The sequence below is a fragment of the Microcaecilia unicolor genome, chromosome 1, assembly GCF_901765095.1.
Source record: "Microcaecilia unicolor chromosome 1, aMicUni1.1, whole genome shotgun sequence".
NCBI lineage: Eukaryota > Metazoa > Chordata > Amphibia > Gymnophiona > Siphonopidae > Microcaecilia > Microcaecilia unicolor.
This window is the reverse complement of record NC_044031.1, coordinates 21,123,798-21,142,454: the sequence shown is the minus strand read 5'-3', so window position 1 is coordinate 21,142,454 and position 18,657 is coordinate 21,123,798. Positions and strand designations below refer to the sequence as shown.

The 18,657-nt window shown below is 46.7% G+C and overlaps 1 protein-coding gene across 1 annotated transcript in view; it reads left to right on the top strand.

Annotated features, from left to right (window-relative positions):
• LOC115463276 (zinc finger protein 271-like) overlaps window positions 1-18,657 on the top strand; it is a 972,359-nt gene that overhangs the window by 942,552 nt on the left and 11,150 nt on the right. The window contains exon 3 of the mRNA XM_030193649.1: window positions 14,567-14,686. Coding sequence (XP_030049509.1) covers window positions 14,567-14,686 — 120 coding nt within the window. The remainder of the gene's footprint in view (window positions 1-14,566; window positions 14,687-18,657) is intronic.

Here is an 18,657-nt window from a genome sequence, read left to right as displayed (position 1 = left end):
TAACTTTCCTCACAGCGTTAACAAACAAATAAACGCGACGCGCTTGTTAGTGTTGCAATTCTGAGGCTTCCTTCTGTCTGTGCAGCGTGACCAGAGCTCTGGGACTCGGTCTGGTGAGGTAAGAGAGTCTTGTAGCTCCTCCGGGGAGAGCCCGCAATCGGGATGTTTTTGGCGTGAATCTGCCATTTTGAAATTTTCCGCCATTTTCGGCAATGGCTGCGGAGGTTGTTAAGCGCTGTTCACGTTGTGGCAAGCGCAGACCCACAGCGGGGCTCTGTAAATAATGCTTTTCAGACGTCAGGGCTGGCCCGAGCATGGCGAGCGATGTTTCTTCCCGCTCGGTGGAGCTGGCAGCGGGAGCCATCTTGGATGCGCCAGAGGGGTCTGAGGCCGGAGGGGAGCCTCGGATGGAGGCTACCAGAGGAGCTGCTTGCCCCGGATTGGAACTGGGAGGCCAGGGTGAGCCTTTTGCCCCTGAGTTTGTGTTGTTTTTACATAAAGCGTTCATGTTAAAAAGAGCTCTGCCGCAGATGTCTGACTCTGCGTTGCTACCTGGTTCCCCTCCGGTGGATCCGGCCCGGGATTGCCGTCAGGCATTTTTTTTCCCCAGACAGTTGGCCGCAAGACAAGCGCAGAAGGGTAAATTCCCCTTCAGAGAGTGGCGCACCCCCTTCTCCCCCCCCCCCCCCCCCATGGTCGGGCTGTGGGGATTCTGAGGGGTCTGGCAGGCCTTCGTGGTCCGAAGAGCCAGAGGAAGGTGTAGGACTGCCACTGGATCCAGAGGATCCCACTGCGGTTAGGATTTTCCACCGCGAGGTGCTGCCAGCGCTTATTTCTGATTCCTTACAGGCCCTCTCTATTGAAGATCCTGTGATGGGCGAAGCATCCTCTGGTTATCCGAGGATGGCAAGTACTAAGAAGTCTGCTCGAGCCTTTCCTTTGCATGACTCCGTCCAAGAGCTTATTTCGGCTCAATGGGCTGACCCTGAGGGGCCTTTGAAAGTTGCCAGATCAATGGGGCACTTATACCCTCTCAGTGAGGAGCACTTGGCACACTTGGCCGTGCCTAAAGTAGATGCCCTAGTCACGGCTGTGACGAAGAAGACTACCCTCCCAGTAGAGGGAGGGGTCGCCCTGAAGGACATGCAGGACCGACGTCTGGAATCAGCAATGAAACGGTCCTTTGAGATTTCAGGCCTAGCCTTACAGGCATCTGTGTGCAGTTGTTATGCTGCTTGAGCCTGCCTCGCTTGGTTGCAACAGGCAGTGGAACAGCCCGGGGATGGAGCGGAGCCCCTTGCGGAGGTGGCACCGTGGATGGAGTCGGCCTTGTCATTTTGGTCTGACGCCCTCTATGATCTGGTCAGAGCTTCGGCTAAACAGATGGCTGTGGCGGTGGCCGCTTGCCGCTTTCTATGGCTAAGGCATTGGGCGGCTGACATGGCCTCTAAGCAAAGGTTGGTGAAGTTGTCCTTCCAGGGCCTTCTCCTATTTGGTGAGGAGTTGGAGAAAATTGTCAAGGGCCTGGGGGATGCTAAACCCCAGCGCTTACCCGAGGATAGGCTGCGGCCTTCTTCCAAGGGTCAGGCGGTTCCCTCCTCTTCCAGACCTTGCTTCCGTGAAGCTAGAAGGTACCACCCGGAGCGTTCTGGGTTTACTTCACGTGCCCGCTTTCAGCAGAGGAACTCCTTTCGCTCAGACAAACGTTCCGCAGTGGCCGGCTGAAGGCCTGGAGTTCATGGGCGACCCTCTCAATGATGGTGCGCCGGCCCAATCCTCAATTCCTGCAATTGGAGGACGTCTTTCCCTCTTTCTTTTTTTTTTTTTTTTTTAATTTTTTTAATTTATACAATTTTATAAAATTAAAGCCAATAGCAATAGGTCAAACTTTTACAAGTGATTAATACAACTTTGGTGTTCTTATTCAACTGCTTCGTTGTAATTATAATCAACAATTGCTAAGCATGATATAAACCACCTCCCCCCTCCCTCTTCGCTCCCCCCCACCCCTTAGAGTGTCTGTGCAGTTGGTTCTATTTGCTCACTTTTGTGGATAGCCCAAGTGTTATAAAGGTCCCATATCTTCTGATGGTGAGCCAGTTGTCCTTTGCGCATTGTGGTGAGTTTAGACATCAACTGGATATAATTCAGTTTTTCCAGCACAGCTGGTAGGCCTGGTAGCTGAGGTTTCTTCCAGGCTGGCGCCAACACCAGCTTGCCCGCTACAAACACCTGTGTGGCAAACTGGTGCACATGCTTTTTGACTGCTGGCGGTCTAAAGTGCAGAAGACAGTAGTCCATTTTCAACTGATATTGAGTGTCTGTCACTGATTTTACAAAGTCCAATATTCTCTTCCAGTATCGAGCTGCATGAGTACAGGACCACCAATGTATCCTGCTGCTAAGACTAATGCAAATGCAAATATTACCTCGTTTGCCTGATAGCGAACTGTTACCAAGCAAGCATGCATGCACTGCTTTAGCTTTAACATAATTTAAAAATCCTCGCTTTACCCTGCTTTGCTCTGCTTACTTAAACTGAAAGCAACTGTGTCCTATGCCAATATAGCACCTTTAACTGTTGCCATGCTTTAAATTAAATTGCTGCTAAGATTAATGCAAATGCAAATACTACCTCGTTTGCCTAATAGTGAACTGTTGCCAAGCATTCAGTGTAGGCTTGCCCAGCAATAAACTGTTGCCAAGCTCTAAATTAAATTGTTGCCATACTTAAATACAAATATAAGCACTACTGCGCTTGCCTAGCACTGAACTGCTGCCAGCTTTAAACTAAATTGTTGCTAAGCTTAACTGAAAATGTTAGCACTACCTCGCTTGAATTGTTGCCAAGCTCAAATGCAATTGTAAACTTTGAATCGCTCAAATGTACACCAGATGCCTATTTGTCACAGCGCCCAACACATAGACATGAACACCAGCAATACACTCATAACCATCCAGTGTCTCATTATATTCTTACACGCAAACACAACCCACAACCTAGACAACAACAACCCCACTACTCACAATCCGCATAACACTCACATACACACAATGCACGCCCAAAACAACAACCCACTTACATATCACCAATCCTATGCACAACCTTTAAACAACCTACCAAATCAAAGACACAACAACCAACCAACTGGAATAAACCCCGGATATGTACACCACAGACAAAATAAGTACACCACCGACAAAATAAGGAAAACAATGACAACAACAAATTCAACCACCGAAGAAACAGACAACTAATAAAAATAAACATATCAAACCCCACCTTGGAACCACATCACCCAATCCAACTAGGATACGTCAATGCAAGATCAGCAGTAAGCAACTCAGTAGACATACTAGATTGGATCACCACAGACAAATTAGACCTCTTATTTATCACAGAAACCTGGTTCCATAGTCCCACAGACCCCGCCATCCTACAAACGTGCCCACCAGAATACAAAATCACGCACTGGACAAGAAATGGAGAAAAAAAGAGTAGGCGGAATAGCTATAATATACAAACCTGAATTCACCATCACAATCACAGGCGAATCTACCTCACCACAACTTGAAATTGCATCGACAAGAATCAACCATCCAAGCCTAATAGGACACCTTAACACAATCCTATTCTACAGGCCACCAGGAAAATGGCAAGACACCCAAATACAACTCATGGATTTCATCTCGAATACCTGCGTATCAGCTTCAAACATCCTCATACTAGGCGACATCAACTTACACCTAGAAGATGACACCCTACCAAGTACACGAGAATTCAAAGAATTCCTAAAACTCTGGGATCTGCAAACACCCAACTTACAACCAACCCACGAAAAAGGACACACACTAGATATCATAACAAATAGATTCGAACCGGACTCAACTATCACACTCACTAACACAAGATGGACACCTACATTATGGTCAGACCACCATAAAGCAAATGTCACTCTTTACTGGCGAAAAACACAACTAAACACAATCAATAAACATGAGCGAACAACCTACACAACGAGAGGAAAAATAGACCCCAGAACATTCTGGCAACAGATCTACCAGAGCGAATGGACTACAAACGCTGACACCATCCAATTCCTCCAAGAATGGGACGATATAAGCACAACAACATTAGACAAAATCGCCCCAGCCCAAACCAGAACATCACACAGGAAAAATGCAAATCCATGGTTCACCGAAAAGCTGAAAAAACTGAAAACACAAGTCAGGAGACTTGAACGAGCTTGGAACAAAAAGAGAGACGAACAAACACTAAACGACTGGAAACAACTTCGGAGAAAATACAAATACACCATCAAACAGACAAAAAGACTACATTATAAAACATTAATAGGACCAAACTACAAAGACACACATAAACTCTTCAACCTCGTGAACAAACTGTTAGACACCACACCTGTTACAACCAACAGCAAAGATATACCAAGTGTCGACAACCTTGCGAAATACTTAAAGGAGAAAATTATACTATTACGACACAAAATACCCGCCAGCCCTATAGAATACACCACTCTCCTAGACTGTCTAGATCCAGAAGAAGGAACACACCCAGCAGACAGAACCTGGACTGAATTTGAACTATTAGAAGACCTCATCTCTAAAACTCTCAAAAGATATGCCAAATCCAACTGCAAACTAGACATATGTCCAAATAGCCTCATGAAATCTGCTCCTCAACAATTCATCATAAACCTAACAAACCACATAAACTACATGCTACAAAATGGACTCTTCCCAAAAGAAAAAGGAAAAATCTTACTCACACCAATTCCTAAAGATACAAAGAAAAACACGAGCGAAATAACCAACTACAGGCCAATAGCATCCATACCACTAATAACCAAGATAACCGAAGGTATGGTAACTAAACAACTCACAAACTATCTAGACAAACATTCAATACTGCATGATGCCCAATCAGGATTCCGTTCGAATCACAGCACAGAAACAGTATTAGTCACCCTTATGACCAAATTCAAACAAATAATTGCAACCGGCAACAATATACTCCTACAATTTGACTTGTCAAGCGCCTTCGACATGGTTGACCATGGAATCCTACTACACATACTCGAATACTTTGGCATCGGAGGAAATGTCCTGAACTGGTTCAAGGGGTTCTTAACCCTGCGCTCGTATCAAGCCACATCAAATTCAACCACGTCCAAGGCATGGATACCTGAATGTGGAGTCCCACAAGGATCACCTCTCTCACCAACTATATTCAACCTAATGATGATCCCTTTAGCAAAACTCCTATCAAACCATAACCTCAACCCATATATATACGCCGATGATGTGACAATATACATCCCATTCAAACAAGACACCAAAGAAATCTCCAACGAAATCAATCAAAGTCTACACATCATGAACACATGGGCAGATGCATTCCGCCTGAAACTAAACACAGAAAAAACCCAATGCCTGATACTCACCTCCCAATACAACACAACTGAATTCAACGTGATAAACACACCAAACCTAAAACTCCCAATCTCAGAAACGCTAAAAATCCTTGGAGTGACTATCGACCGCCACCTAACACTCGAAACCCACGCAAACAACATAACCAAGAAGATGTTCTTCTGCATGTGGAAATTGAAAAGGATAAGACCATTCTTCCCAAGATTCGTCTTCCGCAGCCTAGTGCAATCCCTCGTCCTTAGCCACTTGGATTACTGCAACTCATTATACGCAGGCTGCAAAGAGCAAATACTGAGAAAACGTCAAACAGCCCAGAACACAGCAGCCAGGCTCATCTTCGGAAAACCTAGATATGAAAGGGCAAAACCACTACGAGAGAAACTACATTGGCTTCCACTCAAGGACCGCGTTACTTTTAAAGTTTGCACATTAGTCCATAAGATCATTTACGGTGAAGCCCCAGCGTACATGTCTGATTTAATAGACCTACCACCCAGAAACGCTAAAAGATCATCCCGAACTCACCTCAACCTTCACTACCCAACTTGCAAGGGCCTGAAATACAAGACGCTACACGCGTCAACCTTTTCCTACATGAGCACGCAGTCTTGGAATACATTACCGCGCAACCTAAGAATGATTAACGAACAAGCCTCCTTCCGTAAACTACTGAAGACTCACCTGTTTGAACAAACTTACGGAAAGAGCCAAAACACATAGAGACCACACTCACTGTTCACCAATGCAATACACATCCACTTCTGATCCCTCATCCCGTTATCCAGTCAATCATACATTTATTCACGGAACTATGTACACCATATGTCTTGGTGTCTAACAATGCCCTTTTTTCCCATTGTCTCCTTCCAATGTTTCTATGTTGATGTCCCATTGTTATATTCCCAATGATATTCGAATGTCTCGCACAACTCTGTTCAATGTAATCCATAACCTAGTTGTAACAAATGTATTTCTATTATTCATATCTTATTGTAAGCCACACTGAGCCCGCAAATAGGTGGGAAAATGTGGGATACAAATGCAATAAATAAATAAATAAATATGATACATATCCCCCTCTATCCCGCAGTCCCTCCAACATAGGGCCGAGCCCGAGTTATACATTTTAACCAAGTGGCTGGGGGTATAGTACCAGCTATACAAAATTTTGTGCCCGTTTTCTACCATAGCGCTGGAAACTGAGACTCTAAGCAATGAGCGGAAAGCCATTGCCCATTGCGTTAGGTCATATGAGGCCCCAAGTGCAGTTTCCCATCTATGTGTATAGTACTCTACCGGATAGGTACGGGCTAGCAGCGCTTTATAGAGCCTGGAAACACCCCCTCTCCCTCCTCCTCCCCTCAGTCCTTTTTCCAATTGTGTTTCTTCCAGACTAAGTTCCTCCGCCGCTCTACGGCAAATAAAATCTTTTGCCTGGCAGTATTGGAATGCTTGCAGCGGGGAGAGTTCATGTTCCTGGCAGAGTGTTTGGAATGATGGTGTCTGGCCTTGTTCATGCATTTGTCCCAATTCACAGAGGCCCATGTTCTCCCACTCCCTGTATGCTGTGTCTAATCTACCCGGGCCAAAGTGTGGGGCAAATCTTAAGTATGTGTGCTTAAAGTATATTCGCCCCGGGAAAAATTGCTCTCTAATCTTACACCAAATAGTGAGTGGCCACTGGATAATTGAGGGACTCCTCTTAGTTATTTCTTTAAGCCTATGTATCGGTAGCCAGGGTATTGCACGGAGTGGGTATGGATCTAGCCAACTCTGCTCTATACAGGTCCAGATTTTCCCTGTATCCTGCAGCCAAATTGCCAAAATGCGCAGGTGAGCTGCGTAGTAATAGTTGCGGAAGAAGGGCACCCCCATGCCCCCTCTGTCTCTAAACTCATACATTGTCTTCCGCCGTACCCGTGGCGGTCTCTTCCTCCAAATGAAGGAGAATACTCTACCCTGTAGACCCCTGAAAAATGAATCCGGAATAGATATTGGGAGGGCCATAAATAGGTACAGGAGCTTTGGAAGGACTACCATTTGTATAGCATTAATCCTTCCTATCCAGGATAAATTCAAACCTTCCCAACGCTCTAGCTCCTGGAACAAGTCCTGCACTTTATTAGGGACGTTACTATTAAAGATATCTTCCAGGCGGCGTGGTATGTTAACCCCTAGGTATCTAATGTACTTGCTAGCCCATCTATATGGAAACTGCTCTTTCAACAATTTTAGGTTGGTACTATTTAAGTTCACATCAAGAGCTTCTGACTTCTCAAAATTGATTTTAAATCCGGAGACAGCCCCATATGTTTTTATTTCATCCCCTATGGCTGGGAAAGCTGTTACAGGATCTTTTATGATAAGCAAGATGTCATCTGCAAATAATAAGATCTTAGTTTCAAATCCCCCCCCCCCCCCCCTTCAGACCCTTGATGTCTGGGTTGGCTCTGATTTTAGTTGCCAATGGCTCCATCACCAGGGCAAACAGCAGTGGGGATAGCGCGCAACCCTGTCTAGTGCCTCTATGGAGATGGAAAGGTCGAGTTAAGGTCCCATTAATGCGAACAGTTGCTTCTGGGGTCTCATATATAAGGTGTAGCCATTCTGCGAATTTCCCCTCTATGCCCACTTTCTTCAGGACCGCAAAGAGGAATGGCCAGCTGACCCGATCAAAGGCCTTCGCCGCGTCGAGCGACAGTATACATAGGGGTGTTTTAGTGATTTGTGCCCCCTGCAATATTTGCAAGGTTCGCCATATGTTATCGAATGTATGGCGGTGTTGCACAAACCCTGCCTGATCTTCATGTATAAGTAAAGGGAGATATTTCTGCAGTCTGGTGGCCATGATTTTAGAGAATATTTTATAGTCCACTCCAAGCAGAGAGATCGGTCTATATGAGCTACATAGTTGGGGATCTTTTCCTGGTTTTGGCAGAACTGTGATTGTGGCCAAGTTCCAGGTAGGTGGTAAACCCGTTGATTCATCCAGCGAATTAAAAACTTTAAGTAATATGGGGGCTAGTAATTTCCCGAACAGTTTGTAGAATTTATTAGTGAATCCATCAGGACCCGGTGCCTTGTTGAGGGACAGATCACGGATTGTCTGTTCCACCTCTTCCAAAGTTATGGAGACTCCCAACATGTGGGCCGAAGCCTCGGGGAGTGTCGGAAGATCAACATCCTCAAGGTATTTTGTAATCTCTTCCTGTCCTCCTTCATTTTCTGGGCTATAAAGAGTCTTATAATATCCCCTAAATGCCAATTCTAAAAAGTCTATATCTGAGTGGACATAACCCCCTTCATCTCGTAAGCCCTCTATCAAGTTTCTGCTAACTTGTTGTGCTAATTTATGGGCCAAAAGCCTGCTGGGCTTATTGCCAAATTCAAAGTGTGTCTGTCTTACCCGCTGTAATTTTTCCGCCAGGTCTGCTAATTCAAGGTCATGCAATTGATTACGAAGTTCAAGCACCCGTTCCCTGCGGCTAGAGAAGGTCTGATCAGTCTCCTGATGTAACTGTGCCTCGGCTGTAGCCAACTGTTGGCGCAATTCATTTTCTCTAGCACACCGTGCCTTCCACACCCATGACCGTAATGCTATCAAATGACCAAGAGTAACAACCTTGAGCCCTTCCCAAACATTGGTCGGCGATACCTCCCCGTTATCATTAAGCTGAATATAATCTTTAATATATTGTTCTACCTGTGAGATGTTAGCTGGATCAGTCAACAATGCATCATCTAGGCGCCAAGTGCGGTTTTTTTGGTAAGATCCCTGCCCTTTAAGTTGTAAAGTCACCGGTGAGTGGTCGGACCAAGTACTGGGGAGAATCTGGTGATCTTCAACTGCACCCACGAGGGAGGTGTCCCCTAGCCACATATCTATATGTGATGAAGTTTGATGCACCGCTGAGAAGTATGTGTATGCCCGCTGTCCGGGGTTGTCCCTTCTCCAATAATCTAACAGCTGCCAGTGTGTTATAAAGTCCTGGAATTTTTTCCTATCTTGCTTGGCATAATTTTTTGTGGACGATGAGTTATTTAGGGATGGATTGATTGTCAAATTGAAGTCCCCTCCTACTAGTAAGGACCCCTCGATATGTCTGGTAAGTACCTGATCTACTTCTGCAAAAAAATCTCCTTGTGGTATGTTAGGCCCATAAATGTTTACCACTGTGTATATTCGACCAACCAGGGCAAGGACGATCAGCAGGTACCTCCCCCCCTATCTTTGTGCACCTTTCTTATTTCCCAGGGCTTCTTGCCATTGAGCACGATAAGCACTCCCTTGCTTTTCGTACCATCTGTATTAGAAGCAAAATAGATGGAAGGATAGAGCTTATGCTTGCATAAATGTTCATATCGAGGTTTAAGATGTGTCTCCTGTACCAACCCTATATCTATTTGAAGCTGCTGCAGTTCCCGGAACAGCAGCTGCCGTTTCCTAGGTATGTTTAACCCTCTTACATTGAGTGACATACATTTAATATCTCCCATTATACCTTAGTGTGCATGTTAATCTTCACCTATCACCGCATGCGCTTGGACTAATCCACTCTTATGAACCACATCATATGTCATACATCTGTGTTTCCCACTCTTCCCCATCTCCCCATTTATGTCCCCTCCCCCCTCCTTTGTACCCCTAAATAATGTAGACACCTCTGTATATCCCAGTGTGTGTCTAAAGTGGGAGGAGTAAGCCATATTACAGCTTCCCACGTACCTCCGATATACAACATTAACAAAACTACCTTTCAACCAGGTCTGGAGAGTTGCTCAACATGTGCAGCTCTTTCATCAACAACAGTAACTCTTACATCAAAACTTGTTCCAGATTTTAAGTCTCCACTGTTTCAGGTGATCCGTGCCGCTGATTGCTGGCGCTGTAGTCTCCTAGGGCCTTTCCCTACCCACTGCCACTTTGGCGGTGCAGAGCTCCGACTGAGCTGTTTCCCAGGAGCTGTTGCTGGTCTTTCTTCCTGGCCTGCAGCTTCTGGGTAGATTGTACGTGCCTCCTGTATTGTTTTAACCTGATGTAACTTTCCATCTTTATAGAAGACCAGAGCAAAGGGATGTTTCCATCTGTACTGAATCTTAAGTTCTCTTAGATATCTTGTGAAAGGTTTTAATTCGCCTCTTCTCCTCAGGGTCGCTGCTGCTAGGTCTTGGTAGATTTCGATTGCATATGAGTCCCATTTGTATTCCGGGGCCTGTCGTGCTATTTTTAGCACCTTTTCTTTCATTTTATAACTGGTGAAGCAGGCAATGATATCTTTCGATTGATTATTGCGCGCTGATCCAAGCGCTCTGTGTGCCCTCTCCAGTTGTACTGTTTCTGGTTCCACCGTGTCCCCATGCGTTGTAATTAGGTCACTGACCAGTCTTTGAATCACTTGTTCACAGTCCTGGTATGCTGGCGTCTCAGGGAGGCCCCGAAATCTCAAATTGTTACGATGCCCCCCTATTTTCCAAGTCTTCAATTTTTTTCCAGCAATTGTTGGTGCTCACCCTGCATTTCTGTCATCTGATGGTCCATTGCGCCCAGCGTTTCGCTGTGAGCCTCCACTTGCGCCTCTGTATCCTCTAGGCGCGAGCCCAGCTCCCTGATTTCCCCTCTTAAGTCGGCCCCGAGCGTCGCCACCTCTGCTCGCAAGGCTTTTATGTCGGCGCTGATATTTTGCAGCCATGTTTGTAAGTTGGGGATATCCTCTCCCTCCGTTTCCATGCCTTTCAGCTGTTCCAGCTGATTTTCTGGGGATCTGGGGCTTTCTCCGCTCGTGGGTTCTTTTGTCTTCCGAGCCTCCGCCATCTTGCTTTTGGGCTCCGCCGCACCTCTGGTGTATGCGAACCGCGAGAGGTCTTGTAGCGCTCGAGTGGAGTTCATACGATGCTGCTATTCTTTATCTGGGCTCGAGCTAGCCTGTATTTCGGCTCTCCAGACGTTTTTTCCGCGTGAAGATCGCTCGTTTTCGCCGTGGGAAGCAGGAGCTGTACTCTTAAGCGTCCATACAGCTCGATGACGTCACTTCCTCCCCGTCTTTCCCTCTTTCTCGAGGAATGGGTCAAGATTTCCTCAGATCAGTGGGGTTTGCACCTGATCAGAGATGGCTACAGATTAGAATTCAATGCCCCGGTGAGAGACGTGTTGGTGGAGTCCCGATGCAGCTCTGCTGTCAAACGGGCGGTGGTCCCTGTGCCTCCCGCCGAGATCGGCTGCAGTTGTTACTCTATTTACTTTGTAGTGCCGCGAAAAGTAGGGTCTTTTCGGACCATACTCGACTTAAAGGAAGTCAACAAGTCACTAAGAGTGCTGCATTTTTGCATGGAAACCCTGCGCTCCATCATTGCTGCGGTACAGCCAGGAGAGTTTCTCACGTCTCTGGACCTGAAAGAAGCTTACTTGCACATTCCTATTTGGCCCCCGCACCAACGGTTTCTCTGGTTTGCGGTGTTGGGAAAACATTTCCAGTTTCGGGCCTTGCCTTTTGGCCTCACCACAGCTCCCCGAACCTTTTCCAAGGTAATGGTGGTAGTAGCTGCCTTTCTTAGGCGAGAGGGTATCAGGGTTCACCCGTACCTCGACGACTGGCTCATCAGAGCGGACTCTGCAGAAGAGGGTCATCATGTAACAGCCAGAATGGTCTCAGTACTTCAATCTCTGGGCTGGGTCGTCAATATACCCAGAAGTCACCTGACCCCCTCTCAATCTCTAGAATATTTGGGGGTCCGGTTCGACACAGCCTCGGGGTTTGTCTTTCTACCTGAGCAAAGGCAGTGCAAGCTTCAGAACCAGGTCCGTCTGCTCCTGAGGATGCCTCGCCCGCTGTTGGGGTCGATGACGGAAGTAGTGCCATGGGCGAGAGCGCACCTGAGACCTCTGCAGTGTTCCCTGCTTCAACGATGGTCTCCAGTATCTCAGGATTACCAGCGCAGACTCACGTGGCTCCCTGCGGCCCTGCTCAATATGGAGTGGTGGCTCTCAGACAGCATGCTGCGGCGAGGAATGCTGCTAGTGCTTCTCGATTGGTGCCTGGTGGTAACAGATGCCAGCCTGCAGGGCTGAGGAGCACATTGCCAGGGAAGGCATGCCCAGGGTCTCTGGACACCCGAGGAGTTGGAGTGGTCCATCAATCGCTTGGAGTTGAAAGCGATATTCCAGGCGCTTCTGGCCTTTCACATGACCCTGGAGTCCCATCCATCTTCAGCCCCGCCCGCCCTCCCACTCACCCACTTCACCTAGTCCCAGCCATCTTCTGCTTCTGCTCCCTCTCTCCCCCCCTAGTCCCATCCATCCTTGCTCCTTCCCCCTCCCTTCCTCCCCCACACCCCTAGTTCCAGCCGTCTTCTGCCTTCAGTATCTCTTATCCATTCTCCTCTCTTCATGTCCCCCATCATTCCTTCTGTGTCCCTCTCTGTTCTGTCCAGCACTTCCCCTCTGCCCCCTGTCCCTGTTCCCCTCATAGTATGTGTCCCCATCTTTCCCCATGTGTTCATGTTCCACCTTCTGTCCAGCTCCTCCCTCTTCTTTCCCCTTTCTCCTGCACCCCCACCCCAGGGCCTGCATCTCTCCCTCTCCTCACCCCTGCCCCCCTCTCCATGGTACTGCATTTTTCTCTCTGTCTCTCTCTATTGATCCAGCGTCTTTCCCAATACCCCCCCCACACACACACACACACACATGTCCCATTGTTCTTTGCCCCCCATTCCAGCATGTCTCTCTCTGTCTCTCTCTTTTGCTTCTCTCCCCCATCAGAGCTCTCACTTCCCTCTCCCTGCAGTCTGGCATCTCTCTCCCTTACCCCTCTCCCATTAGACTTTTTTACCCTTCCCCACCCCTTCCAAAATTGTGGGTATGCGCATCTGTCTCTCTCCCCCGCCCTTATAGCCCCGTGGGGTCCAGTATCGCCCTCCCCTTGCAATCTGGCATTTCTCTCCCTTATCCCCCCCCTCCCTGTGGTCTCTTTTTTTTTTTTTTTAACCCTTTTCCACCTGCATCTATCTGTCTCGCTCCCCTACCAGCCCTGCAGGGCCCATTATTGCCCCCCCCCCCCCCCCACCACAGCTGTTGCTACTGCCGCAGCACTGGAGTCTTCTAATCTCTCTGTCTCTCCTTCCAGCCCCGTGGCCCCCTCACCGAGTCTTCCAGTCCCCCGAAGCACCGGTAGCCTCAACGAGAAAGCAGTAGGCGCGCTGCTTTAGACCTGCTCTTGAAGCCCTTCTCTCTCCTACAGCTTCCCACCTAAGCAGGAACAGGAAGCTGAAGGAGAGAAAGACTTCTGGGGCAGGCCTAAAGCATTAAAGCAGTGTGTATACTGCTTTCTTGCTGAGGGTGCCGGCGGCTCGGGGGGGATTGGAAGACAAGGGGGGTGGGGGAGCGATACCAGATGCTGCAGGGCTGGAAGGAGAGAAAGAGAGATTCTGCCTGCAGCTGCAGCACTCAGTCGGGGCAATGCCAGGGAGGAAAAATGGGGTCACAATCCCAAGGCTTTCCATCCCCCCCAAACTACATCCATGGTTTGGATGTTTGCATTTTTCTGTCATTAATTGAACAAAGCAAAAACATCAAGGTCTAAAAGTTAGACTTTTTGGTCAATATCTGTTTTAATCATGACTGAATCACAAAAAGGTTCCCTAAATGACCACTGGAGGGATTAAAGTGTGACCCCCCTCCCACCCCACACAGAAGTGAAAGAGTCAGCTTCATAAGCTATGGCCAGTTCCATTACAGCAGCAAGGTTTTTGGTGGATTTTGGAGGGGTAACGGTGAAATGTGTACCTGGAACCTTTTTATGTGAAGTGCACTGCAGTGTCCCCTAGGATGCCCCACTGCTCTGATGGGATGTCTGTGTGGCCAGTCTATTAAGAATCTTGCCCCCCCCCCCCCCCCCCCAATATGTCCCAATGACTTGATTTTGTGCGTTTTTCATTTAGACTTTTTTTTAAAGACCAAAAAGATAGACACACTGAGTACCACAAAGACTAGCAAATGGCCATTTTGAAACAAAACGAGATATTTATCACTTGAATTTTGGACTTCTTGGTTTTAGACGTCTTATCAAAAATGCCCCTCGTGCTAATTTTGGGAAACCTAATGCAGTTTTCTGAACCCCAGGAACAGGCTCTACGACCGTCATTCCTGACATTATGTCCCACATTGAACAAGGGGAAGAGCCGTATATCAGGGATGAACCGGGACCAGAAGAAAGAGAAACTGGGAAAAGCAACTGCTCAGGTGAGTGGGGTAAAAGTCTGAGATGAAGTGTGGCTTATCTTTATCTGAGCAGGAATGAGGTACTCAGGCCCTTAGACGAAGGCAGAGATCTATTTTATTTATGGTGAAACCTGTTTATTGCTATATAACAACAGATGAAATGCACATTTGGCAAATACACAGACCCCCATCCGTCCTCCTCTAAGACTACCCTGTTCTATGAATGATGTCATTCAGAACATTAAGTCCAAAGTCGAGAAGACAAGCAGCCCTATGTGAGTGGGATCTTCAATGTATTATTAAATTACACGGAGTGAACATTAACTTGAGTAACTGATAGTTTAATCATATAATAGTTTTCTGTTCAGTGTGGTAATGAACGTGGCAACATTTCATTCTCCAACCTTCTCTGCATCAAACACCCTCCCCTTCCAATCGATATTGACTATTATATTTATTAAACATCTAAATAACCTCACAAACATTTCAGGAATATTAATGAAATCATTTTCTTCAATAGAGTCCCACCGACAGCTCCACTTTGCTGTTTTCTCTGTCTGCCATTGTACCTTTATCAAGTAACATAGTAGATGACGGCAGAAAAAGACCTGCATGGTCCATCCAGTCTGCCCAACAAGATAAACTCATATGTGTATACCTTACCTTGATTTGTACCTGCCTTTTTCAGGGCACAGACCGTACAAGTCTGCCCAGCAGTATTTCCCGCCTCCCATCACTGGCTCTGGCACAGACCATATAAGTGTGCCCTCCACTATCCTCGCCTCCCAACCACCAACCTCTCTTCCCCCACCTGCTCCGCCACCCAATTTTGGCTAAGCTTCTGAGGATCCATTCCTACTGCACAGGATTCCTTTATGCATATCCCACGCATGTTTGAATTCCGTTACCGTTTTCATCTCCACCACCTCCCGCGGGAGGGCATTCCAAGCATCCACCACCCTCTCCATGAAAAAATACTTCCTTACATCTTTTTTGAGTCTGCCCCCCTTCAATCTCATTTCATGTCCTCTCGTTCTACCGCCTTCCCATCTCCGGAAAATATTTTTTTGCGGATTAATACCTTTCAAGTATTTGAACATCTTGGTTTGCAATGTAGCCTACGTTTTTAGTGATTGAATTTGAAACTTATGTAACCCCCTGCCTCCCTATCGCCCTCAATACAGGCAATATAATCCTGGAATCAGAGTACCCCAGAATACCACCCCACTCTGTCTCCCTCTCCCTAAATATGAAGTATGTGAGGCTTATCTGGTCTGTTTTTATTTTCACGGGGCCTGCAAATCCAGCCCTGAGATTCAAGCAAGACACAGTGCAACAGTTAAAGAAGCCATCAGAATCAGGATGCAAAAACAAAGAACAAATTAGCACACGTAAGTGATACAAGGCTGAAAGGAGAATACAGAATAAACACATGAAATCATCAGAGGTTGGTGAAACAGCACAGCAAGGACCTCATGGTTCATACATGAGTGAACAGTCCTTTGGAAAAGCTGTTAAAAGGGCCAGTTTTGCATGTGAAAACTTTTTTTTTTAACTGACAGCCTTAAAGATCACATATGATTCAGTGTCACTCTGGAGCAAGTACCTTTGTGACAACAGTAACAATTCAGTATGTTGGCAAGAATTGTGTTCAAGCTGTCGCAGTGGTCAGAAGATACAAGTTCCAGACAAGCAGCTGGGTTGTATAAGTGAACCTGTTAGAAAGCTTCAGGAGGAATTTGCTGCTACAGTGAAACACATTAATGTAAAACCGATCCAGGGCAAGGAATTTTCATCAGATAGAGCCAATGATGACATTCGCATCTTCCAAATGAATTATAGCTGTGACTATCAGGCCGAAGTTCAAAGTGTGCTGTGGAGCCCCTTCCAGGTATCAAGAAGTTGCATGTCCTCAAGGCATTTCCAAATGGTGCATTGCAGGTTTTCTACAATGCTTCAAGATGAAAGCCAGTCCACCAAAAATGGATACTATTATACCCAAACCAAAATGGCAGACATCAAGATACTAAGTCAAAAAACTAGGTATTTAAAAAATAAAAAAAAAAGGACTTCCAGTTGGGCTATGGAGGAGTAAGGAGGGGAAGTGTCGCTGCTCCGGAGCACCCAAGAAATCGGCAATATATTCGGCACCTAATCCCAGCCCAATAGCATTATAATAAGCATAAAACGTCCCTGTATACGAAAAGAAGTGGTGAGGAGACTGAGTGAGGGTGGATGACAACGAAATCGGCACGAAAAGAGAGCCGCGAAAAAGGGCGGGCTGTGGAAACCAAAATGGCGGAGAAAACTTCGCCGCCGTCCCCCACACCGAGTTCACTACGGACCGCGGAAATAATCACAGAAGTGAAAGCCGCTGTGGAACATGCTATGGACACCAAGATGCAAAAAATCATCGATAAATTAGATAGCATGGAGGAGAGGCATGTGTCCATGATGGCGGATATACAAGCGGCGCAGCAGCGGCTCGGGACGGTGGAGGATGAGTTAAAGAACATATCTACAGAACACCCAAAGTTGTCTAAACGGGTGCAGGATTTAGAGGAAAAAATCGACGATCTGGAGAACAGATCGAGGCGGAACAATCTGCGCCTGGTCGGTCTCCCAGAGGCCTTGCCTGATAAAGATCTGCAGGATTTCTTAGAAACTTGGATCCCACAAGCAGCAGCGCTCCCGGATTTGGCTGGCGAATTTAAGGTGGAACGAGCACATCAGCTGGGACAGCGGCCGGCAGGAGGAGATCGCCCCAGAACAGTAATCTTCAAAGCGCTTAACTATGCTCATAAAATGAAAATCTTACAAGCGCTGCGCGGCGGGAAACACTTGCAATACCAGAACCAAAAAATTCTATGTTTTCAGGATTACTCAGCAAAGGTATCGATCGCAAGAAAGGCTTTTGTACCACTCTGTTCGAAACTGTTTGAAATGAACTGCCGTTTTAGCCTCCTGTACCCGGCAAGACTGAGAATTCAAGATGGAGGTAAAGTGGTCTTCTTTGATCGCGTGGAGGAGGCGAAAGTCTATGTGAATAAGTTGCAGGATGACAGACAGCAACCCACATAAGCAGCATCATAAAGAAAGACAGGTACAACAAGTGGAAATTGATGTGATTTAACTTTTAAGACATTGGATGAGAGGGGCTGAATTCTGTGTGCACTGCAGATGGACTGGAGGTTGTAGGGCATGACAGTATGGGCCCGTCCATGGAAAGCAGCTGCAGCAGAGAACACATATGAAGGAAGATACCAATAACTGAAAAGAATCCGATGAGTGAACACTGACTGGTCGGGACAGTACAGTTTTCTAACTACAGTACTTAAAAACAGGTAATTATTACTGAACCTAGTAGGTCAACTATACGATGATTATTAACATATTGGGCAAGATAATGAATGGAAGGATGGTTGATTGAACGTTTGAACGAATGGAGGACTGAAGAGATGAGTGACGTGAGGGGGGCAATGTGATAAGTTTAAAACCATCTGAAACGTAAAAATGTTGTGCCCTGCAGTGGTCTGTATAACAGAGAATCTAGATGAAGATCATAGCTCTTGTACAAGTGGAGGCAATATGGACTGGTGTGGACCACTGCGGGATATCCACAGGAGGAAGTATCACAAGGCATTGAATGAATGACTGAATGCTATTGGAGAGGTTACTCAGATTAGCTTAAGGAAGAGAGCAAATTTCCTATTATACCTGCTATTCTTTAGGCTATTATACTAGGTTATGTAGCGGAAGAGAGAAGCCTGAGGAGTGGCTGAGAGGATGCATGATTGAATGATATCTGAGGGGCAATGTTTATGTTTAAAGGAATGGAGGGCGGGGATGGATTCGAATAGCGGAGGAGGGACTGGGTGGTCTGTAAATAGAAGGGTGGGTAGCTCCAAGTCCAGAACGGAATGGATTCGGGGAACCGAATGGGAGGACTGGGGGAAAAAGGGAAGGGGGGGGGGAGGTGGGAGTTTGGAGAG